This window comes from Papio anubis, chromosome 9 (assembly GCF_008728515.1).
Source record: "Papio anubis isolate 15944 chromosome 9, Panubis1.0, whole genome shotgun sequence".
Taxonomy (NCBI): Eukaryota; Metazoa; Chordata; class Mammalia; order Primates; family Cercopithecidae; genus Papio; species Papio anubis.
Window position 1 is genome coordinate 75643155 of NC_044984.1, and position 25329 is coordinate 75668483.

Consider the following 25329-nt stretch of genomic DNA (forward strand, 5'->3'; position numbering starts at 1 on the left):
CACAAAGATTCATTTTGGTTAAAACATTATGAGGCACATTTACACTTAATTATAATTTTTCACTTAGAAAAAGAACATGAATTCTGTTACTCTCAAAGTTTATTTTCATGAATGCATTTTTTAACTTCACCCCAAGGTCAGAACCCCCAAAAAAGGTTTAATCAAGTAACACAGTACATAGTAACATAGCTTAAAATGTATTGGAAAGAAAATACTACCTTCCCCCTCAAAAAATAAAAATGAAAAAAAAAAAAGAAGGCATTTTGTACTTTTAAAATACTTAGTAGATAAATGACTCCTAGAAATTTTTTTTTTTTTTTCTGGTGAGATGTAACGTGGTTCTGCTGTACAGAGAAATTTTGGTTATTAATTTTAGATATTATATAAATTGTATAAGAGATCCAAACCTAGAGGAACAAGTTGGGTAAGACGTTGATTGAAGTTTAATCTAACAGAAAATAGTAGCTAACTATAAAATAACAGATGAATGAACAGTGCTGTGGCAAATGGGTTTGAAGTAATTTGAATCAGTGAGCTGTGAAGCCAGAAAACATGCATTATTTTAAATGGCTAAATTAGTTTATGAAAGAAGAAAAATCTTAACCAGAGAAAAATTCTGGTTGTTATTAGCAGACCACTCTGGTCTAAATCATGATGACTATTTCTTTTAAATGTGATGTAATCACATTTCATGTATTTTTCAAATTTCTTACAAAAAACAACTATATTAACCTACTGGCCAAGATTGTTACTAGAAATTGTTACCCTAATGTTACAAAAATAAGAGTCACTGAAGAGAAATAGATTGTTATTGAAGGTGTGTTGATCTCTTTGGTGAAAATAAATATCACAAGAATATAGACTTGATTTCAAACTTAATTTGGTAAATTCAACCATTAGCTGAACAGCATCAGAAAGTGTTACTCAGTTATTCAGTTAATATTTATGTTCTATTTAGAGTAACCAAATATTTATGGAGAACTTTCTAAATATCAAGCGAAGACCTACAAATAAAGATGAGCAAAGTCAGAAACATTTCTTGCTCCTATAAAAGTTGCAATCTAGTGAAGGTAAAGAACTGATGGACAGTACTACCTTCCTTGAAGAAGTAATGGAGGAGCTGTCCATGGTGAGTAAGGGTAACATGAGTGAAATATTAGGGTAGAAGGGTGCAGAATGAGAGGAATGTTCCAGAAAAAAGGGATGACACAACCAAAGAAAGATCATGGAACATCAAGGAACTGGAAAGTAGGTAAGGTAAATGGTTAGAGAGTGGTGAGACAGGTGAGGTATTGTAGACCATATTAAAAAGTTTGGTTTGTATCCTAAGAGCAACTGAATGGTTTGAAAGAGGGGAATTACATAAGCACGTTTCTGTTTTTAAAAGTCTTCTCTGGCTGCAGTGAGGTTGGATTACATGGAGAACTAGCATACTACAAAGAAACCAGATAGTAATGGTTATTGTCATACAGGTAAAAAACTATTCTTAAGTGCAGTAGGGTGATGATAGGTAGTTTGAATAATAGTAGAAGGAAGCCAATTGATTTAGCTAGAGCCAGAAAGAAAAAAGAAAGGCATTGTTCAAAAGACTTAAAACATGTTCACCAGTTGAAAAAACAAGTTAAGAATGGTTTGTTGATTATCAAAAGAACACAAATATACCTGATACAATTGGGTTCATCACTGGGGTTAGTCAAGGAACTGACAGAAAAAGCTGATGTCAAAGGGGTTCAAAAAACCATATATTAAATTAAAATGAAATTATCAGAGTGCCAACATTTCTCAATATTTGAAATGTTAATTTGTCCAATTTCAATTGTAATGAAAACCATCTATTATTAGGGTACTATATAGCAACAGTACATTTTTTTCATATCTAGTATGAAATAATTCATATCACCACATGTTTTATTGCCTTTGAAATGAAAATATAATAAAGATACTTGTTAGGCCATAATATTAAATTATGTCTCACAGATATATTAAGCCTTTTATATTTAAAGAATGCAAATGAATTTGGTCCCCATTTACTTAGAAAATTTTCACACATACATCCCCAAAATGCTAGGGGATTTTTATTGATCAGCCTAATTTGTTATAAACTTCAGCGTTAATATGTGAAAATGTATTTTCATTGATGTAAGAATATTAATCATAAAAAACTCTATAAAAATTGTGTCTCAGTTTAAAATATGGTAGCAGCCCAATTCAAACACAAGTTTTAGGCATCAATGAATACAATTAACCAGCCACAAGCACTAAGATTAACAGTCTGAGGCTGGGTGTGGTAGCTCATGCTTGTAACTCCAACACTTTGGGAGTCCAAGGCAGGAGGATCATTAGAGCCCAGGAGTTCAAGACCGCCCTGGGCAACAGAGGGAGACCCTGTCTCTACAAAAAATTTAAAAAATTAGACAGGCATGGTGGCACATGCCTATAATCCCAGCTACTTGGAAGGGTAAGGTAGAAGAATTGCTTGAGGCTGGGAGGTTGTGGGCTACAGAGAGCCAGATCTGAGTTATGGCACACTAGCCTAGATAGCAGTGCGAAACCTCATTTAAATAAAAAAAATTCTGAATTTTCATGCAATATATTACTACAAAAATGTAATTTTTATTATTAAGAAAAGTAGTAATATGTTTAGTTTATCCCATTTAAAGGCATTAATTTTTTTTTTCTCAAGTGTTCCTGGCAGAGAAGAGGACTCTATCCTGCTTTCAGCATTTGCTTTGCTATGAACTGAATTTTATCTCCCACCTTCAATTCACAGGTTGAAGCTCTAAAGGGCAAAATGACTGTATTTGAAAATAGGATCTTGGGGAGGTAATTGAGATTACATGAAGTCTTCCATAAATCTTTCCTTGGTAAAGGCTCTCAGATCCCTTAAAAGTATTTAAACATTGGAGTCAAATTAATTTGCTGTTCTGAAAAGTTCAAGATCAAGGTTCCAGCAGGGTTCCATTTTTGGTAAAGGCTCTCTCTTCCTGGCTCCAGGGAAATGGAAAGGTGGGTGGGCAGTGGGGGGCAGAAAGAGAGAGAGAGAGAGGTTTAATTCCATAGAATTACTATATTTATGTTCTCTCTCTCTCTCCCCCTGTCTTTCTGCCTCCCATCGCCTGCCTTACTTTCCCTTTCCCTGGAGCCAGGAAGAGAGCCTTTACCAAAAACCGAACCCTGCTGAAACCTTCATCTTGGACTTTCCAGCCTCTAAAACTGTTAATATTAATAAACTTCCAAGAAACAGGCTGTCCCTGATATAAATGGCATAAAATTGACAAAAAGAATGATAAATTAATTTCACTCCAATGTTTAAATATTTTAAGGGATTTGAATGCACATTAACTTGCGTACTATTTGGTATCTTTACTACAGTATGTAATGTATCTGAAGAATGTACGCGATTACCACAAATACTTTCCTTTAAGTAGTAAATTTTAATTTTAAAAGTGCTTTAAAATTCACTGGAGAAAGTTTTGCCTTTAACTTATTCTTTTATATTGTCACTAATGTCATTAGTCTTCTATGTTTCATGTATGTTCCTTACAAAGGCTGTCCTAATATTATAAAGGAGATACACAGATATCCTGGGAATCTTTTGAAAATACACATTCTGATTCAGTGCATATGGGGTTAGGTCAGAGATTCTGCAGACCTATTAAGTTCCCAGTTAATGCTAATGCTTCTGATCTAGTATTTATATTTTTAGCACAGTATCCAGGTCTTCTAATTTCTTGAAACCATCAGTACTAATTGAAGTTACCTGATTTCTTTGTTGATGGCATCTAGTTGCTCCTGAAGCATCATGGCTAGAGTCTGGGCATCGGAATGACCACTTGGAGAGAGAAGATCCATTGAGCTAAAAATTGTTTCTCTGTCATCATCATCAATATCAGACATTTCAGTGTCACTTTCAAAAGGGTGACTGCTTAATACTCCAATCTGTTGAGTTCTGTTCCACTCATGATCCCCAAGAGATTTCACCTGAATGGTAAATGAAAAATGCAGAATATTTATCACATTGCTCATGTTCAAAGCGCTAATCTCAAAGACAGCAACAACAACAACAGGCATGTTTTTACAACTGACCTTGCAAAAACTGAACCAATTATTAACATTTTAATTTATTTGCTTCCATAAAATAGTTCCTTGACATCGTAAGTAATGTGAGGGATTAATTGTCAGCATAAATATCAAGATTTTAATAGAAATAAAGATGATAAACTTCTATATGATTTATAGTTTGATCATATTCCAAGGTAACAATTACTTTAAAGCATGTATTTGCAATACTGTTCCTTATTTCCAAATACAGCAATCTTTATTTATTTGTACTTAAGCATTCAAGACTTAAAATAATTAGTCTTCCTATATTTCCTTATTATAAGCTCAGACCACAAATATTATCACATAAGAAATTATACAAGAATTCTCTTCCCAACATTTATTTACATCGATTGTAACAAAATATTATTTAAAATATTGCAAAATTATGTACAGGTATACTCCACAGATATTTCAGGGTTAGTTCTAACAATAGAGTCACACAAATTTATTGATTTCCCAATGAACATAAAAGTTATGCTAATTCTCTACTGAAGTCTATTAAGTGTATAATAGTACTATGTCTAAAAATGAACATACCTTCATTAAAAATACTTTATAGCTAAAAAATGCTAATGATCATCTGAGCCTTAATGTTTTTGCTGGTGAAGGGTATTGCCTTGATGCTGATGGCTGCTGACTGATAAGGGTAGTGGTTGCTGAAGGTTGGGTGACAATTTTTAAAAATAAGACAACAATGAAGTTTGCCACATTGATTGACTCTTCCTTTCATTAACGATTTCTCTGTAACATGGAATGCAGTTTGATGGCGTTTAACCCACAGTAGAACTTCTTTCAAAATTAGAGTTAATCCTCTCACACCCTGCAACTGCCTTATCAATTATGTAATGTAATATTTTGTATCCTTTGTTGTCATTTTAACAATGTTCACCAGGAGTAGATTCCACGTCAAGAAATCATGTTCTGTTCATTCATGAAAAGTAAATCCTCATCTGTTCAAGTTTTATCATGAGATTGCAGCAATTTAGTTGCATTTTCAGGCTCTACTTCTAATTTTAGTTCTCTTGTTATTTTTACCACATCTGCAGTTACTTTCTCCACAGAAGTCTTGAGCCCTTCAAAGTCATCCATGAGGGTTAGAATCAATGTTTTCTTAACTCTTATTAAGGTTGAATTTTTTTTTTTTTTTTTTTTTTTTTTTTTTTTTTGAGAGGGAGTCTTGCTCTGTTGCACATGCTGGAGGGCTTGATCTTGGCTCACTGCAACCTCTGCCTCCTGAGTTCAAGCTATTCTTGTGCCTCAGCCTCCAGAGTAGTAGGGATTGCAGAGGTGCATCTAGCTAATTTTTGTACTTTTAGTAGAGATGAGATTTCACCATGTTGGCCAGGCTGGTCTCTAATTCCCGACCTCAGGTGAGCCACCTGCCTCGGCCTCTCAAAGTGCTGGGATTACAGGTGTGAGCCATCGCGCCTGGTCAAGGTTGATGTTTTGACCTTCTCCCATGAGTCATAAATGTTCTTAATGGCATCTAGAATGATGAATCATTTCCAGAATGTTTTCAATTGGCTTTGCCCCAATCCATCAGAGGAGTCAGTACCTATGGCAGCTATAGCCCTGTGAAATGTATTTCTTAAGTTATAATACTTGAAAGGCAAAATTACTCCTTCATCCACGGGCTACAGAATGAATGTTGTGTTAGCAGGCACGAAAACAACATTAATCTCTTTGAGTATCTCTGTCAGAGGTCTTGGTGGCCAGGTGCATTGTCAATAAGTAGTAATATTTTGAAAGGAATATATATATATATTTTTTTTCTGAGCAATAAGTCTCAAATGTGTGTTTAAAATATTCAGTGAACCATGCTGTAAACAAATGCACTGTCATCTAGGCTTTGTTGCTCTTCTCATGGAGCACAGGTAGAGTAGATTTAGCATAATTCTTGAGGGCCCTAGGATTTTCAGTATGGTGAATGAGCATTGGCTTCAACTTAAAAGTCACCAGTTGCATTCATTCACCCCTGTCCTCTGAAGTTTGAAGTTAGGCATTTACTTTTCTTCTCTAGCTATGAAAGTCCTAGTTGGCATCTTCTTCCAATGGAAGGTGATTTCATCTACATTGAAAACCCATTGTTTAGTGTAGTCATTCTCATCAATTATCTTAGCTAGATCTTCTGAATAACTTGTAACAGCTTCTCCATCAGCACTTGCTGCTTCACCTTGCACTTTTATGTTGTGAAGATGACTTCCTTCCTTAAACTTTATGAACTGACCTACCCTCTGCTAGCTTCAAAGTTTTCTTCTGCCTCTTCCTCACCTCTCAGTCTTTATGTAATTGTAGAGAGTTAGGGTCTTGCCCCGGATTATGCTTCGGTTTAAGGGAATGTTGTGCATGCTTTGATTGTTTATCACTAAATGATCACATTTATGTAGACCACTAAAACTTTCTCCATATCAGCGGTAAGGCTGTTTTGTTTTCTTATTTGTGTGTTCACTGGAGTAACACTTGTATTTTCCTTGAAGAACTTTTCCTTTGTAATCACAACTTGGTTGTTTCATGCCAGAAGCCTAGCTTTTGGCCTAACTCAGCTTTTGACATGTCTTCCTCACTAAGTTTAATTGTTTCTAGTTTTGACTTAGAGATGTGCAACTCTTCCTTTCACTTGAACACTTAAGGCTATTGTAGGGTTATTAATTGACCTACTTTCAATATTGTTGTGTTTTGGATAATACAAAGGCCCAAAGAAAGGGAAAGCAATGGGAAATGGCTGTTGGAGCAGAAGTACACACAACATTTATAGATTAAATTCACTGTCTTATATTGGCATGGTTTGTGGCATGCTCAAATTATTACAATAGTAACATCAAATATCACTGTTCACAGATCACCATAACAGATATAATAATAATAATAAACGTTTGAAACATTGCGAGAACTGATGTGGCTCACGCTTATAATCCCAGCACTTTGGGAGGCCGAGGTGGGAGGATCACTTGAGCACAGGAGTTTGAGACCAACCTGGGCAAGATGGTGAAACCCCATCACTACAAAAAAATATAAAAATTAGCTGGGCATAGTGGTACCTGCTTGTGGTCCCAGCTACTTGGGAGACTGAGATGGTAGGATTGCTTAAACTCAGGAATTCAAGGCTGCAGTGAGCCATGATAGTGCCACTGCACTCCAGCCTGGGTGACAGAATAATATTCTGCCTCAAAAAAAAAAAAAAAAAAAAAGAAAGAAATATTGTGAAAATTGCCAAAATGTGAGACAGAGATACCAAGTGAGCATATGCACTGAAAAAATAGCACCCATAGACTTGCGTGAGGCAGAGTTGTCAGGAACCTTCAATTTGTAAAAAACAGACAAACTAACAAACATAATGCTTGTGAAATACAATAAAGCAAATCACAGTAAAACAAGGTATATCTGTAATTTTAAGCCCAAGGCATGCTAATTTACATGGTTATGCTTTTTAAATGGATATAAGAAGCCTTCCATTTGAAGTAAGCAATTGACCAGTGTTTTTCAAGCTGTTATCTGAATGAATGAGGAGGTTGGGCATAAAAGAGAGGTCCTAGATCTCTTTTATTCTGCTTTTTAAAAAATTGGTTTTTATTTTTGTGATCATATAAAATGATTTTTATGGAAGGCCACATGATACTTCCCTGAGCATTGAGTTAAGAATTGAGAATCAGAATTAGTATTTGTGTTACAACTTTTGTTGATATCAAGTAGCACTTAATTAATTTGTCACATAATAATGAGAAAATAATTGAGATTAACTTAATGTAGCTTTCATTTGCTCATTTATTTCTTCATGTATTCAATAGATATTGAATGCCTACTTTGATGGATTAATTAATACATGACATACTGGTGCCAGTTTAAACCCAAAAGGCATCAAGGGCCTGTGTACAAATATGGACAAACGGATCCAGTTTCAGCTTTCTACTTATGGCTAGCCAGTTTTCCCAGCACCATTTATTAAATAGCAATTCCTTTCCCCATTTCTTGTTTTTGTCAGGTTTGTCAAAGATCGGATGGTTGTAGATGTGTGGTATTATTCTGAGGGCTCTGTTCTGTTCTGTTCCATTGGTCTATATCTCTGTTTTGGTACCAGTACCTTCCTTACACCTTATACAAAAATTAATTCAAGATGGATTAGAGACTTAAATGTTAGACCTAAAACCATAAAAACCCTAGAAGAAAATCTAGGCAATAGCATTCAGGACATAGGCATGGGCAAGGACTTCATGTCTAAAACACCAAAAGTAATGGCAACAAAAGCCAAAATTGACAAATGGGATCTAATTAAACTAAAGAGCTTCTGCACAGCAAAAGAAACTACCATCAGAGTGAACAGGCAACCTACAGAATGGGAGAAAATTTTTGCAGTCTACTCTTCTGACAAAGGGCTAATATCCAGAACCTACGAATAACTCAAACAAATTTACAAGAAAAAAACAAACAACCCCATCAGAAAGTGGGCAAAGGATATGAACAGACACTTCTCAAAAGAAGACATTTATGCAGCCAACAGACACATGAAAAAATGCTCATAATCACTGGCCCTCAGAGAAATGCAAATCAAAACCACAATGAGATACCATCTCACACCAGTTAGAATGATGATTATTAAAAAGTCAGGAAACAACAGGTGCTGGAGAGGATGTGGAGAAATAGGAACACTTTTATACTGTTCGTGGGAGTGTAAATAGTTCAACCATTGTGGAAGACAGTGTGGTGATTCCTCAGGGATCTAGAACTAGAAATACCATTTGACCCAGCCATCCTATTACTGGGTATATACCCAAATGATTATAAATCATGCTGCTATCAAGACATATACATACATATGTTTATTGTGGCACTATTCACAATAGTAAAGACTTGGAACCAAACCAAATGTCCATCAATGACAGACTGGATTAAGAAAATGTGGCACATATACACCATGGAATACTATGCAGCCATAAAAAAGGATGAGTTCATGTCCTTTGTAGGGACATGGATGCAGCTGGAAACCATCATTCTCAGCAAACTATCACAAGAACAGAAAACCAAACACTGCATGTTCTCACTCATAGGTGGGAACTGAACAATGAGAACACTTGGACACAGGAAGGGGAACATCACAGACTGGGGCCTGTTGTGGGGTAGGGGGAGTGGGAAGGGATAGCATTAGGAGATATACCTAATGTAAATTATGAGTTAATGGGTGCAGCACACCAACATGGCACCTGTATACATATGTAACAAACCTGCATGTTGTGCACATGTACCCTAGAACATAAAGTATATTTTAAAAAATTTAAAAATTAAAAAAAAAGTATATCTTATGTGCCCCCCCCCCAAAAAATATAAGGACAAATGGATTATATAGTATTTGGCATACATAAAAGTGGTTGAAAGAATGAACTATACTTAGGCACCAAAGGACTATTTTACTTCTCTATAAAATACAACTACATTACTCAACAAACATAGCTTGCAAATTTTAAATTAAGTTATTGACTGAATAGAAGGCTAGCACTGTCCCTTATCATTAATAGTTCTTTGTGAACACAGGAATAGACTATGTACATTTTCTTCAGAGTGTTTTTAAAATACTAATTTTAATTAAATTAATTTGAATGAACAACATGAATGCCATTGCTCAAGTGCCCAAGAAAATCCAAAGACTACATGTTTGGCAAGGTAGTATAATAGTTAATATTACACTACTAATAGTATTGGAAACCACACAAATATAGGCCCACGTTTTGACTCCATCACTTTGCTACCAGTGCAATATTTAACATTTAACTTTTCTGAGCCTCAGTATTTTTATGTCTGAAGTTAGTATACAAGTAGTACCAACTTCATAATGTTATATGAATAAATACATGGGAAATGCTTATTCAATTTTGGGCCCATAGTTGGGGCTTTATGTTACTTATATAGATATATTTTTTTAAAGTCACACTCTGTGTTTCAAATTAATAAAAATGCTAGCATTTTCTAATTATCTCAGTGTTAAAATTCTATCCAAAATGAAGTGATCTATTTAAATAAAACTAGAGAAGAGTTGAAGTTAAAAGATTAACCTTTGGCTCATCTCTTCGCACACCCATGCGGCCTCTCCTTGGTCTTCTTATTACTTTAGTTGTTCTGTAATCAGACTGGCTGTCCACTAGAGATCCCACTGAATACCGCAACTCAGCTGAGGCGTCTAGATGAGTTCTGGAAAAAAGGAAAAATATAAAATAATCCAATCTCAAAAATTAAACTTACCAGGAAATTACTATCTGCTGTTTCACTAGCAATAAAGCAGAAGTCCTCAAGGAAATAAACCTCAAGAAAGAAAACTGATAAATTGTCATGACCCTGAGGCCTCTATAGAGACTTATGTCAGAAGCTGCAGTCTTAGGTCCATTCCTGAAAGTCAAGTGCATTTTCTTCTTTTAGAATATACAGTACTTATAACCTTTCTGTTTAGTATCATTTTCAAATGCAGTAGTAAAATGAATCATAATAAGACTGATAATCAAAATCCATTAGGTTAAATTCTGGCAATTTAATTTGAGATCTTTTGTGTATATCACAATATATGCTATTGCTTACTGTGTTTAAGTATTTCTGATAAATCTAGCCAAAAATGTCTAAAATTTGGGGGTCTCAGAACTTTTCCAATTTTAAAATGTTTGGAGAAATTTATTCACACATTGTCTATTTTTCACATTCTATTTTTCAATTTAGAGAATCAACAAAATGCTTAAATTTAGATAGACCCAAAGCTTATGGTCTTAGTTTTATAAAAGAAAATAGGATATACTACTAAAAGTATTTTTTAAAAGTTTTTGATAAGACATTGTTTCAAAAGGATGAAGAAAAATCTTTTCATAAGCACATTTCATTCTTAAATCTGTTTAAAGATGAGAGAGTAGGAAAATTTTAGTTGGAAAGTATCATTACACTAGTTTTCAATAAACATGGCAAATAAAGTACCCTATAATCAAAGTCCAGGCATATTACTTATATGTGGATTTATAGCAAATTCATTTTATTGTTACAATAATGATGATGATAATAACAGCGACATCATGCTGCCCTATAAAATGAAATAACAAATCCATCATCAGTAGGAAATACACTTAAAGCTGTTAGTTCTGTTGAATTTGAGGCTCCTGCTGATTGACTATACTCTCTTTTTAAGTTATCCTTGTGAACAAAGACAAGCACTTCCAAATATTTTGTAACATTAAAAAGGGGAGGTGAGGTTTGGGTGTTTGCAACAACGGAAGACACTAACTTAAGAAAGTTCTTGTTTTACCAATGGGACACTGAAACCAAAGAACTGAAAAGTTATCCCTCAAATAAGTGACAGCTATTGTTTTTGTAGCAATATACTTGAGACTTAATGAAGTAAACAGGTTTTATCATGGATAAGTTACATAAAAAAAAACAACAAGGCCATATTCATAAAGGACACAACTCTCTGTCTTTATCTGTTGGGCAGAGGCTCTAAGTTTCATGAAGAACAAAGATCAGATTTTAGTCACCTTCCTATGTCCAGGAAGGCGTTCCTAGCACATAATAAGCACTTCATAAATATCTGGCAAGATGATAAATACATGAAATGATTATAATACAGGCTTAAACTATCTTGCTCTGAACAGTCTGGGTTCCTTTTTCCTGTGGCTGCTTACCTTAATGTCCCTTTAGGTATCACAGCGGAGTTTCTAACGTTAGAACTCATCATTCTATGAGCATTGTTTTCTTGTTGATTTATCTCACAACTCCAGATAATTCATTTTAAAAAAAAAAAAAAGCAAAACACAGATCTAATCATGTCAATTTCCTGCTTAAAATTATTCAATGTCCTTAAAGGACCTCTGTAATTTGGACCTTTGCCACTTTCTAGTTTCATTTTAAGGTACTCTCTGCATAACTTTTCATACAGCTATATTGACTTTCTTTCAATTCCAGTAACTCACACTTTCTTTTCATTTCTTTGAACATGCTTTGTTTGTTTGTTTGTTTTTGATTGTTAGTTTTCTCCTGAAAACAGTCTCAACACATGTGGTTAACAGTTTTAAGGTCTCAGTTTAAAAATACTATTGCCATCTACTATTCTAGCTCCTAGTATTCTTTTTATTATAACAGTCCTCACACTCATCTCTCTCCTCTTTTTTCCAGTTCTCTGAGATAGTTCTCTAACAGGAGAAAATAGAGGCAATATTATCATGCTAGTTCAATTTCTAAATCATTCTAGGTGTTCAATATTTTGAAAGGCTTTTGGAAGGGCTAAGTCACAAAATAGGTATCAGTTCATTTAAGCAATGAACCCTGTAGTTTCTCCTCCTGAATCTCCTGTTCTTTAATCTCATTTAAGAACTAGCATAAATAAGTCAGGTAAGAATTTTTTTAGAGAAAACCCATTACCCATCGCTCTGCTTTCTGGAGTGTCCTCTGTTGTCCTTTCCAATTACCCAGATTCTACCTTTTTTCAGAGTTGAGCCAAATCAAGCCCTTTTTAGTCACTCTGGAACTCATTTTACTTTCTTCTCGATGAGATATTAAGAGACAAGAGTGGTCACTGATATTCACTCGCCTAGCTTATCTCTCCTCACCTCCCTACCTATTAGATCAAAACTTAGTAGACTGAGTTCTCACGCACCTCCTATTTCCATTATTGTTTTTACAAAATTATTTGTCCTCAGAAGCATGGATGTTCTATAAATAACTGTTTAATAAACATTCAGTTATCCTGTAACTTAAGTTCTGTTTAGCTAGCTTACCTTATTTCTATAATACTTTATACTTGTAATATGATTTACTATACATACTATGCATATAATATGATTTACTATAATGCTTACTTGTCTTATTTTATCTGCAAGGCAAGCCTGTGAGATAATCAGAAAAATATCATTTATGCCTATTTAGGTACAAATATGTATTTATTTAGAATGTTATTAAGGAAAACAGGTTTTCCAAAATCAAGCAGCTTGTAATTATCTGTCTGAGTCCTGGGAATGTGGATTGTCTTATTCTTGGTCTAGGGTTCCTTCCACTACAACCTGTTGATCAAAGAATAATTGTTCTATATAGGCTCAATCATCCTTCATTGTAGATAAATGTCACATTGTTAGGCTGCCCATAATGACTCAGTGCAGTGATAGACTTTTAGACAACACTTTGAAACTCTGTATTTTGAGACCTAAGGTCAAACAAATAAGGAACTGATCATTTATTCTTATTCATATATATTTAATCTATTGATTCAATAATGCTTATTCTATGCATTGACTCCCTTGATATTTTATCAGTTCTTCTCCTTCTCCACCATCCTCGTTATAATAATCATAACCATGTGAACACATACCATTGAAATAATAATTTCAGTTCATATATAAAAATCAGAATCTTAAAAATTTGAAAAATAAGAATGATTTTCTCAATTAGTGACTTACATATATAAAAGTTTCTTGGATGTTTTTATGCCTGCCAAACTGTTTCTCATATTAAATTGAGTATGGAAATACTTAAAATATTAAATATTGCTTTTCCTTATTGAAAAGAGTTTAAGACACTTTAAGATTTTTTATTTGAATTTTTATTTGAGCATCTGAAACCAGATATTCAATTATTCATTCAATAATATATCTTGAGAGCATACTATATACAAAATAGTTTTTTAGGTCTTGAGATTATGGTAGTTATCAAAACAAATACTCTGGTGGAGTTAACTTTCTAAAGATGAACATTACACCAAGAAAGATGGACTTTTCCTAAAAGCCTTTGGTAGTGGAAAGTTTCAAACAGCTGCTATTATTCTGTGTTGCCTAGTAAATACATGTTTAAATGAGTGAGTCCTTCTAGGACTTCTAAACAATTTTAAATAAAACAACTCAAACACAAAAGGAAATTATATATGAATTATTAACATATCTATCTATCTATCTATCTATCTATCTATCTATCAATCATCTGTCAATTAAGTTGACATCCATTGCTTATTTTTCTTAAGATGAGATAGTGAATCAAAGTAGATGAGTATGGCTAAATTTATTTGAAGTTTTTTTTTCTTTTTTTTTTAACCTGATTCATTTCTCTTTTCCTCTTTTTTTGCAATTACTTTACCGAAATAGGTAACTGCTAAGTGACCGTAATCAATAATATTTGTTTAGTCACAATAAGCATTGAACATATTTCCGCCTGTTTTTACACTGAACACATGTAGAAAATTTTATGTTGAATTCAATTTCTGTGTTGAACACATACAGAGAAAAGGGCTGACGCCTCTTCTTGCAATGAGATGCAATATCTCTGTACACAGTTCAATTTCTTCATTTAAGAATCTTTTAATATATTTCTATCTATATAATGAAATGTAGAATACAAAAGGTAATAATTTAATTTTTTATTGATTACAGAAATAATTTCTAAATTAAAAAGTTATTTTTGAAGTAAAAACTGTAAATCAGGCCGGGCGCGGTGGCTCAAGCCTGTCATCCCAGCACTTTGGGAGGCCGAGACGGGCGGATCACGAGGTCAGGAGATCGAGACCATCCTGGCTAACCTGGTGAAACCCTGTCTCTACTAAAAAAATACAAAAAACTAGCTGGGCGAGGTGGCGGGCGCCTGTAGTCCCAGCTACTAGGGAGGCTGAGGCAGGAGAATGGCGTAAACCCGGGAGGCAGAGCTTGCAGTGAGCTGAGATCCGGCCACTGCACTCCAGCCTGGGCGACAGAGCGAGACTCCGTCTCAAAAAAAAAAACAAAAAAAACAAAAAAAACAAAAAAAAAACACTGTAAATCAGTGAAGAGTCAAAACATGGTAATGACTAGTGAGCAATAAGAAGTACCGATATATTTTAGTTGAGGACATATGAAACCATAAGGGAATTCATGTTGATTTTCAGTGAACTAGAGATAAGCTTTTAGTTTAATGTTACCTTGATATTGTGGGTTCAATTAAAGAGCCAGTTCTCATTTTCAGTTGGTCAAGTTCAGATCTCAGCTTTTCAATTTCTTCTGCTAATCTTTCCTAAAAAATCAAAACAGTGTTACTCCGATGCCAGTAATATCAGCAACTAATTATGATAAATCAGTCTTAATGGTTTTTTTAAAAAGGAAAAACTGAGGATATATTTTTATTAAAGATCATTACACATAATAATAAAGCATGCCAAAATTTTCCCCTTGTAATAAAAAATGTGGATAGCAGAAATCAATAAAAAATTATCTACAATCCCTGGCATTCACTAATCCTGAATATTTGAAAATTCAAGGGAATATTAAAATTATGACCAGCTATGTAGACGTCACTTAAAAACGCAGAGTAGAAATCATATCTATTTTTGAAAATAAAGAAAATGTCTTTTTTCTACAGTAAATGAAGAATTTCCAATATTCTACAAGGGTTAAAGGACATACAGGTGAAGGAAAAAGAGGATTGGTTTGGAAGAAAAAGCAAACTCAACTCTCTGGCTTTTATTCTGTAAGAGACAGGCAACAATTGGAGGATTTTTTAAAAAAAATATGTATGTATGTATGTACGTATGTATGTATATATTTATTTATTTATTTTAAGACACGGCCTCACTCTGTCACTGAGGCTGGAGTGCACCTTAAAAAATAAAGTTAACAACTGATTAGCTTGATATTGGCACAATTACTTGTACTTAATGATAATTTTTTCAAATTGACATTATAGGTTCTGGTCTGTAAATTTAGGAAGATAAGTGTTGTCTTAGAGCTTTATTTAACTGCTCATGTAAGCATTCAATTTGGTTTTAATGATTATAACTTTTATATCGTTATACAGGTCTAAATGTATCATTCTAGATTTTTTCTACTATTGTTTTTCCCCTCCCCAGTGGCTAGTGCTTGATATTTTACTTTACTCAAACTTCTTTTCTTACCACACTTTTTTTTTTGTCAATGTGGCCTTTGCAATGTTTCTCTTCTCTGTTCTTTTTATTCTCACTACCTCACTACCATCCTACTCTAAGCCCTTTTTATCTTTTTCCTGAATGATTTTTACCAGCTTCAGTCTCTTTCCTACACATTTCTCTGCCAGACATGTAATTTTAAAACACATGTACAATAAACTAACACGTTGCTTTAAAATGTTCAATAGTTTCTTATTGATTTGTAACTATCTTTGTTCATTATTTTCACAAAAGTGCGGTGAGTACCTCTTGTGTGTCAGGCACCTGAGATACAGTAGTCAGCTGAAAAATGTCTTGCCCTCTTGCAATTTAGAATTTAGTAGAAAAGATGAACAATAAACAAGCAGGAATATAGGAATATACAATGTTGTTAGGAAGGAGAAAATGGGAGTAATGGAAGGGCTTTTCAGTAAAGTGATACTTGAACAATGACCTAAATAAAGGAGAAATTAAAAAATGAGACTCTTAGGAAAAGGCATGGCAGATAAAAGCAACAGCACGTGCATATGCCTGTTAGTGGAAATGGAGTAGAGGGTAGGGAGTCCAGTGTGGCTGGATTGGAGAGGTTAAATAGACAAGTAGAGGATACTTTTTAAAAGTATGATTGCAGAACTCAGGAAGGGTAGTCCTAAAAGAGGTTGTAAACCACTTCAAACTCTCTGGCTTTTACTCTGCATGAGATGGGCAACAATTGGAGGATTTAAAAAAATTCTTTCATTTATTTATTCATTTAAAGACAGGGTCTCACTTTGTCACCTAAACTGGAGTGCAGTTTTGTCATCACAGCTCATTGCAGCCTTGAACTCCCGGGCTCAAGTAATCCTCTAGCCTCAGCCTTCCAAGTAGTTAGGAGGACTACAGGTGTGTACCACTGCACCTGGGTAATTTGTTTTTATTTTTTACTTTTGTAAAGATGGGGTCTTGCTATGTTTCCCGGATTTTCTAGCAGAGAAGTGGCATGATCACTCTAATGGCTGTGAAATAGATTGTCAAGTTAAATTGGGAGGTAGAAAAGAGGAAATTTTTAGGCAAGAGAGTAATGGCTTGGACAAGATTGGTGTTAGGGTAAGACTGGCTATATTTTGCTACATTGTGAGAGCAGAACTAAGAGGATTTGATATTGGACTAGATGAGGGACATGAAATAAACATAGGGGTCAAGACGGAGTCCAAGTTTTTTAGCCTGAGTAACTGAAAGAAAGAAATTGTAATTAAGATTGACTGAGAAGACTGCTGGTGTGTTAGGTTAGGTGGTGGTGGTGTTCGATGTGTGGGAGTGGGGTAAGAATAGATTGGCATGTTACATGGCATGTTACATTTGAGGTACATAGGTGTCCAAATGGAGATATTGAGTTGGCACTAGAATATAAAATCTCTCTCAGGGAAGAGGACCCAGTAGGTAATCTAAATTTGAATGTGCTCAATTTACAGATGGTGTTTAAATACAGGAGATCAGATGAGGTCACTAAGGGCAAATCAGAGAGAAGAAAGGACAGCTATCTAGAAACTTTAAATTTTAGAGATAAAGATGGAAAGGGAAACACTGAGAAAGAGGTTGAGCCTACAGAGGGTTTTGCTGATAATGGACTGTGAGTACAGTTAGTTCAGTGGAAATTTGAGGAATTATAGAAGATGTGGTCAGATTAGTGAATGTGCCCATCTAAATGGGATGATAGTTCAGAAATGAGGTATAACCTGGGATTTACTCTCTGTGGAGACTGACATAAGCAAGGATGCAAAGCATGATATGATTAGTACTCTTGGTTGCTTAGGCAGATTGTTGGAGTTACAAGACTTTGGTAGGTGGTGGGGGAGTGGGTTCTGGGGATATTGCCAAGAGCACACAGAGCTTTGGATAACATCACACGCATAACAACATCTAGTCCAAAATTCACAATCTGCTCAAAAACTACTTCTTTAAATACATACCAGTCACAGTAAACTTCTGATGATTCATCAAATCAACCATCTTGATTTTCTTTGTGCTGTTGCAGAGGATTCATCCTCTACCTAGAATCTTCTACCTTTATTAAGATCATATATGTCTTTAAGAGGCTCCTAAAAATGTAATCTCCTGTGTTGTCATTGTGAACTACCTCAGAAAGAATCAGATACTATCTTCTAGGTCCCATATAACATTGTTCTAAAGACCTATCTTTCAGGAGATTGTGGACACCTTGACTATAGAATTAAATAGTTATTTTTAATTGCATCATAATATGCAGCATCCAGTAGGGTTAAATGAATAATTGTTCTTTTTCATTTATTCTTCATCTTTTCCAATACCTTCTATATCCCATACTATCCCTTCCTCCCTCCCTCCCTCCCTTCCTTCTTTCCTTCCTCCCCTCCCTCCCTCCTCCCTTCCCGCCCCTCCCTTCCCTCCCTTCCTTCTTCCCCCCTCCCTTCTTTTCTTCATTCCCCTTTTCCCTTCCTTCTCTCTCTCCATTTCTTCTATCTTTTCTCAACACACAATTACAGATCACTTCTTAAGTTAGCAATCCTATCTTCTTTAACAAAATAAGATAAAATTGCTAACAATAACTTTACAGGCTAATAAGAAAAATACATATTAGCAACTACCATTAAAATTTCACAATCTGCCCTTAGTTTCCTCTTCTACCACATACCCTACAACAGTAATAATTGATTTCAGACAAATAGTTGTGCCTATTATTTAAAATGTCACACTAATTACCCATCCCCTCCCCCCACCAAGCACCTGTGATCATACCACATGCACTATGTTTGAAAGCCTTGCATCAGAGTCCTACTTTCCCTTAAATCTTAAGTCAAGTCCCTCCTTCCTGAAGTCTTCTTCACAGCAGCATTATATTATGGTCTTTCCTACCTGTAGCTCTTACTGTCTACTTCACTAATTTGGCACTTGGCATCTGCTACTCTGCATCTCCATTGGTTTGTAAAGGCTGTGTTCTCTCTCCTCAATTAGAACTTTTTAGCTACTTTGGAACTAGGATTATATTCAGACATATATAACTTAGCATAATTCCTATATATAATAGTATTTAATATATTTCTGCTGAAAGACTATCTAAAACTAGGCATAAATTAGTGCATATATTTTAATTCTATTTATATAAGGCATAAAGCAAGATAAAACCATTTTTTAATGTTATAAGTCAAGATAGTGATTATCCTTTAATGGAAGAGTATGAGTATAGACTAATCTGGGGGGAGTTTCTGGAATGCAAATTTTTGGTGAATTTGGGTTGCAAAGATTCATCAAGCTCTCCCTCTCTATGTACACTCTTCTGCAGGTATAATAAAAATGTTAAAATTGTTTTACAAAGATAGCATACTAAAATTATTTTTTCAAATTTATTTTACAACAAAACATTCATCAGTGGAATAGAAAATAAAAATAGAAAAATGGGCCAAAAATGTAAGTTTCCATTATACCTTATCATGTAAAGATTCTTCAAGATTCTTTCTGAAAGTTTCTGATTCTTGAATTAAAACATTCTAAAAAAAGAAAATAGCAGAAATAATTAATAAATTAAACATAAAATACTTAAATATATATTGATTAATATTCTATCACTCAAGAATCCTCTTAGATTTGTTCCTTAGTACAGGTATTTCATGGAAATCACACTTTGATGAAATTTTCAAACATGAGACCTTCACATTTAAAAAAATATGTAATTTAAATGGAAAATGTTATTTTGTAACACTTGAATGAACAAATGAAATAAATGTTGTTTTTTAAGCTATTTCTGTTTGCCTTTTCTCAGACTACATTTTAAATTGGAAACTATTGGTTATTCTTCAAATAAGAAAAAGTGAGCAACAAGCTAAATCTTAGAGGTGTTATAAAGAATTCAGAAGAACTCACTTCTATTATCTGAAGAAAGAAGAAATCAGGAAATCATATTCTTAAAAATTTAACTTTCTGGACATCTACTGCAATGTGGAATTAACAATTCATAATGATACTTAAATTATTAGAGAAATAACAAATTCTAGCTACTCATAAACCTAATATTACATGTCACAAAGTCATGTGGAAATATGTTGACATCATCGATACTTAAAATAAACCTTGCCAGAAAATTATTTTTGTTGTTAAAAAGTATTTATTTTTCTACAAAACACACAAATACTATAAGGCATTATTTAAAATAATGTATTCTTTTCATATTTATAGAGTAAAATTAAACTAAGAGTGTAGTAATTCCACAGTGGCCACGTATTTGAAGTTGTATGAGAGGAAGTCATGTCTTATAACTTTCTAATGGGTAAATTAATCAAACTACTTTAACTTTTCATCAAAACATTTTCCCTATTTTGGTTTATTTTATGCACTAATGGAAAATGTCTAGCTAAAATAGTGATTGGCATTTAACCTAAATTTCCAAAATGATATGATCATCTGGGTTTTTTACCCTACCTTAATTTATGCTCTGGAATTGGTAACCAGCTCTCATAACTCTTGCTGGTCTGGTAGCTGCCAACTATCAATGAGACATATGTAACTGTAAATCACATTGCAGACTGTAGAGAAGCACTATTTCTGAAATAATGCAGCTGAAAATACTGGGTTCCTAAACCCTCTACTGGCATTGATACTGGTTCTTCTGATTATATAAACTCACTTACATTTTGACTTTTAGACTGGTGTGTAGATATCAGTCACTTGACACATGAATATTTCAAATCACCTCCCCCCACCAAAAAGTATTGACTGTGTCTCATCACTTTTTTATTTTGCATACCAGGTAGAGGATAAATAAAATATTTTCATCATAAAAGCACAGCATATTTTACTACATTTGCCTCATATGAACATGCCAATATAAAATATTTATATCTCATGCAATTTTTATATTCATCCCAAATTTGATCTTATACTTTTTAAAATAAAAAATATGCATTTCTTTCTAAGAATATATCAGGCATTTTAAAAAACTAAGTAAATGGATCATCTGACTATTACAATAATTGCAGCTGTATATAAAACAAACATGATCATAAGAGCATTGCAAAATATTCATGTGATTTTACCCTTCTTTCATTTTACCTTTTCTTCTAGAGCAGCCATTCTTTCCTTTAAGTGTAGTTGTAGGCGTTCATTGGATTCAGTCAGAAGTCTATCAACAGTATCCGATAATCTCTTGTTATGCTCCTCATTCATTTTCTCTCTTTGCCTAGCCTTACATTTTTAAAAATGACACAAAAATCCATTCAAAAATTGTTTGAGATTATTTTTATAGCATTGCTAGTTTTAAATTGAATTTAATTTTAGATCTGTTTTGGTTCAAGTGGTGGAAACTTCTTCAAAGTCTAAAGGTCATATCTGTAGGTTTTAAATACAACCCATACTCAATTAAAGGCTTTCTTCTTATATGCAGAATATGAATTCATAAACCGATGATTGGGGGGGGTAATAGTTCTTAATATACATACTCTTTGAAGTTCTTGATTTTTCTCTTCAAGTTGGCCCTCTAGATGTCTCATACGTTCTTCAATATTTCCATGTCTCTCTTCAGCCTGTTAAGAAATATGAAGAATGCACCTGAAATGTAAGATTTGGTTAACACTTTTCCTCTAAATAAATTGAAATAAAATGTAAAGCAAGCTACTACCAACTGCAAACATAGTTTTTAAAAAATAAACTTTCTTCAAACAGGCAGCTGAACAGCATTGCTTGAAATGTGTCAGCTACAAAGGCCTGTTACATCCAAGCATCAGCAAAACATTGGAGTTATTTATGAGCAATGAAATCAGCCAAATGTAACATGCAGACTGTGCATGGTTTGAACACAAACCTGCCATTGTCCAATCTTAAGCTCCTGAAGCACTGAACTGCACAGATGGTTGATTATCAATAAATAAAAGTAACATAATTTTTATAAATGAAAAGAAAAACTTAGATGGATTCTATTTAGCAATAGAAAGTAAAGTCCAGTAGGACTACCTTCCTACGTATGGAGATCATTTCTTGTAGTTTAGCTTCCATAACATATTGATAATCATCAGATGAGGTAGAAGAGGTTGGATCAGACTAACGAGTCAAGGAAAAGGAGAGGGACAAAATTGAAAAATCAGAACTAAAGACACTGACACTGAACAGAACATAGCACAGAATGCTTAAAAGAAAAGTGTGACAGCAAATTTAATACTTTAATAGACAGAATTTTATGTGGAAAGAACTACATTGATATTTGGTGAACACGATGCAGTTGATGGTTTTAAATAAAAAATAATATACTAAAATAAAAAGCTATCAACCTAAGATATGAAAGGTTAGTGATGGCTGGCAATGAAAGACTACTACAGAATGAATAAAGCAACTCTGAAAGAGTTATATAATAATTGGAATTATGGGAAACCAAACACCAGAATATGTCTCTGATAGACTGTTAGAAGTTTATATTTGGGTTTCTTTGTCTATATTACTTGAAAATGATGGAAACAGTAGTATCACAATGTTGAGGAATATGCTAGACAATGACTCAGGTGTAATTAATTTGGAACAAAATTTATTCTAAACCTTGCTCTGTAGAAATAAGATAAAAAACTAACCCGGGGGTTATTGTGAGTAGTCCCCAGTTCAAGCAAGATTGAGCTTCCTCAGCAACAGGAAAACTTATGAAATGATTTCTGTTCTCTGAATGCACACTATGGTCATTGGTCTAGAATCGGTCTACTCTCAGATACTTGATCTCAGATATTGGTCTAATGGTCTACTCTCAGATATTGATCTAGAATTTAATGGCCTACTCTCAGATAGGTTTAATTAGAAATTTTAAAAGAAAATGATTGAAAGTCCTCGAATTATCCAGTGATAATAATGCTGTGAGAACAAGAAATCTTGTTTGTGACTCTCCTAAATGACACCAGGGGCCAATTCCAAACTGTTTCTCCACTGATTTGTTGCTGTGGAAACAAAATAGTGCCTCAAGTGAACAGGCGGCACAGTTTCCTTGTAAGCTCGTGTTTGCCCAGTGCCAAGGTTAGATACATGTCTTGGAAGTGACTGTCAGGTTACCACAGGTGCAGAGTGTTCAACACATGTGACATTGTTTAAAACAAAATTGTTAGTATGTTATGCAAGGATTACATATGAAGTTACATCAACATTTTAATCATTGCAAGTTAAATAATTATTACATCTAAAGGACTCTATGTCAGGACCACAAAATTTAACTCCAGAGCATATTCTATCACATTTTATAAGTTCATTCTAAAACAGTGAAACTCACTTTATGCCAATATAGAACTATATATAAATATGTCATGCAGTAACTGAAAAGAAATAGTAACCTATTCATTTGATTCAGATGCATATGTACTATTTTATGCCATAAATTCAAATTTAACCTATGAAAGCAAACATTTAACATTTCAATTCTGGTGTGCTTATGCAAACTATGATTCAACATTTACATTTTGTAAGGTTTTCCTTCCGATATTCTTATTTTATAAATGTGGAAGATAATAAAGACATAACAAATAACCAATTTATTTCTTCCAGGTCATCCTCAAATTTCCAATTTAGAAGCTACACAGAGTTACCTTGGTCCCCAAATGCCATAACTTTTTTATAATATTATTTAAAATTTAGAGTTAGATTAAGAATACAGTAAGTGGATAAAAATGTTGTTGAAATTATATAATCTAAATTCATAAAGGTATCTGTGATCTTTCAAAATTACATTTTAACATGCAGTTATTGGTGTTTAAATTAATTAGATGACTCAAGACACCTGAGACATGAATATTTCAACTGCCAAAACTGTGTCTTCAAAAATACAAGTTTTTAGAGGTCTTTAAAACTTCTAGTTCTTTCTGTTTACTTATTAAAAACACATAAAACTTAAAAAAAAAAACCACATACACACAAAACACCAAAATTTTGAAAATTCACTTCAGAGATAAAATAAGAATTTGGTCCTGTTTAAATTACTGTTACTGCTGATACATTTTATTGGTACTAGAAATAAATAAAATACCTCATTCAAGATGAATTATGTCCTTGCTAAAGGAATATGCATTTTAATTAAAAAGTAGATATAATAAATCATAAGACTGGGAGCCAAAAGTAATCTTTATTGGTTAATTGTGTATAAACTCACCAAAGCAAAAGTTTTAGTTGTATCCATAGCCATTAATCAATAATTCTGACTTTCTAAAGCCATAAATAAGCTTCGCCTATACACACGTGCACGCGCAAACACACACATACATCAGAAGGAGAAAAATAGTTTATCAAAGAATGCATTCAGACATCCCTTCTAAATAATATATACTGGGACCAATTTTCAACCAACAGTGCTGATTTTCAGTCTATGTGAAAACTACAGTTTCAGCAATTGTTGTAAACACGAAGATCACACAGAAACAGTCTGCTATTTTTTATACTCCTTGGTGAAAAACTGTTTATCTTGGTTTCACTCCTTAATATGATACAGGAAAATTTAAAATATACTAAAGTTTCAGGATGAACTACAGGCAGAAATGGTTTTGAGAAGAACATGAACAAACTCAGCAAGGGAGAAGAAATTAAATTTAAAGAGAAAGACCTAGAAAAAAGAAGAAAAGTGATAGTAAAGTAGAAAAAAAGTATATTGGTAAAATAAAATGTCTGAGGGGTTACTAATAATATCATTCAAAATATAGCAGGAGGAACCCATGTTTAAGCTAAGAAGAAGTATTTTTACTTTAGTGAGCAGTCAAAAGGTTAACAAAAGAAGAAGACTGTGATGATCCATAATAGGGAAATATCTGAAACAAATTGAAACAGAAAAAACAACAGGTATAAAGATAGACCCTAAAGGTCTTGAGAACAGAGTACAAGAAAAAGTACAAGGCTGTTGAAACCAAAAAACTTGGTAGAAGAAATGAAAGGGTGATCCTCAAATGTTAAAAAAAATACAGGCAAAAGGAATGTGTTCAGGATAAAATCTCAGTACTTAAGGAGCTTTCATAATGAATAAAATACGGTAATAATATAAAAAGTGTATATTTGAAATATGTTGTTGACATAGCACTAGTCAGAAAAGAAAGTGACAAAAAGGAGAGTGAATTAGAGCATTTGAAGACTTTTTGGAAGAATTCCAATTTTCTGAAAAATGAAATCAAAGAAGTTCAGAGACAGTGGAATTTTGGTAGTATATTAGGGAGGAGAAAGCTGAGGGGAGCTATTTTTTGTGCCCAAGGTAATATTTTATATATGTATATATGAATGAATTTAACAGAATAGACAAGATAAAAACAAAGAATATAAGGCACCTAATTCTGGTTATTTTTACATATTCTAAATCAATAATTCTTGGTAATATTTAATATAGTATTTTTATGTCAAATATT

General features: G+C 33.6%; 1 protein-coding gene across 26 annotated transcripts in view; it reads right to left on the bottom strand.

Annotated features, from left to right (window-relative positions):
- Positions 1–25329, bottom strand: part of PPFIA2 (PTPRF interacting protein alpha 2) — a 508974-nt gene that overhangs the window by 92163 nt on the left and 391482 nt on the right. For all 26 annotated transcript variants that reach the window (XM_031651089.1, XM_031651095.1, XM_031651091.1 and 23 more), the window contains 6 exons: positions 21424–21507; positions 21038–21169; positions 19417–19479; positions 14999–15090; positions 10146–10281; positions 3761–3981 (listed from right to left, as the gene is read on the bottom strand). In XM_031651089.1, coding sequence (XP_031506949.1) covers positions 3761–3981; positions 10146–10281; positions 14999–15090; positions 19417–19479; positions 21038–21169; positions 21424–21507 — 728 coding nt within the window. The remainder of the gene's footprint in view (positions 1–3760; positions 3982–10145; positions 10282–14998; positions 15091–19416; positions 19480–21037; positions 21170–21423; positions 21508–25329) is intronic.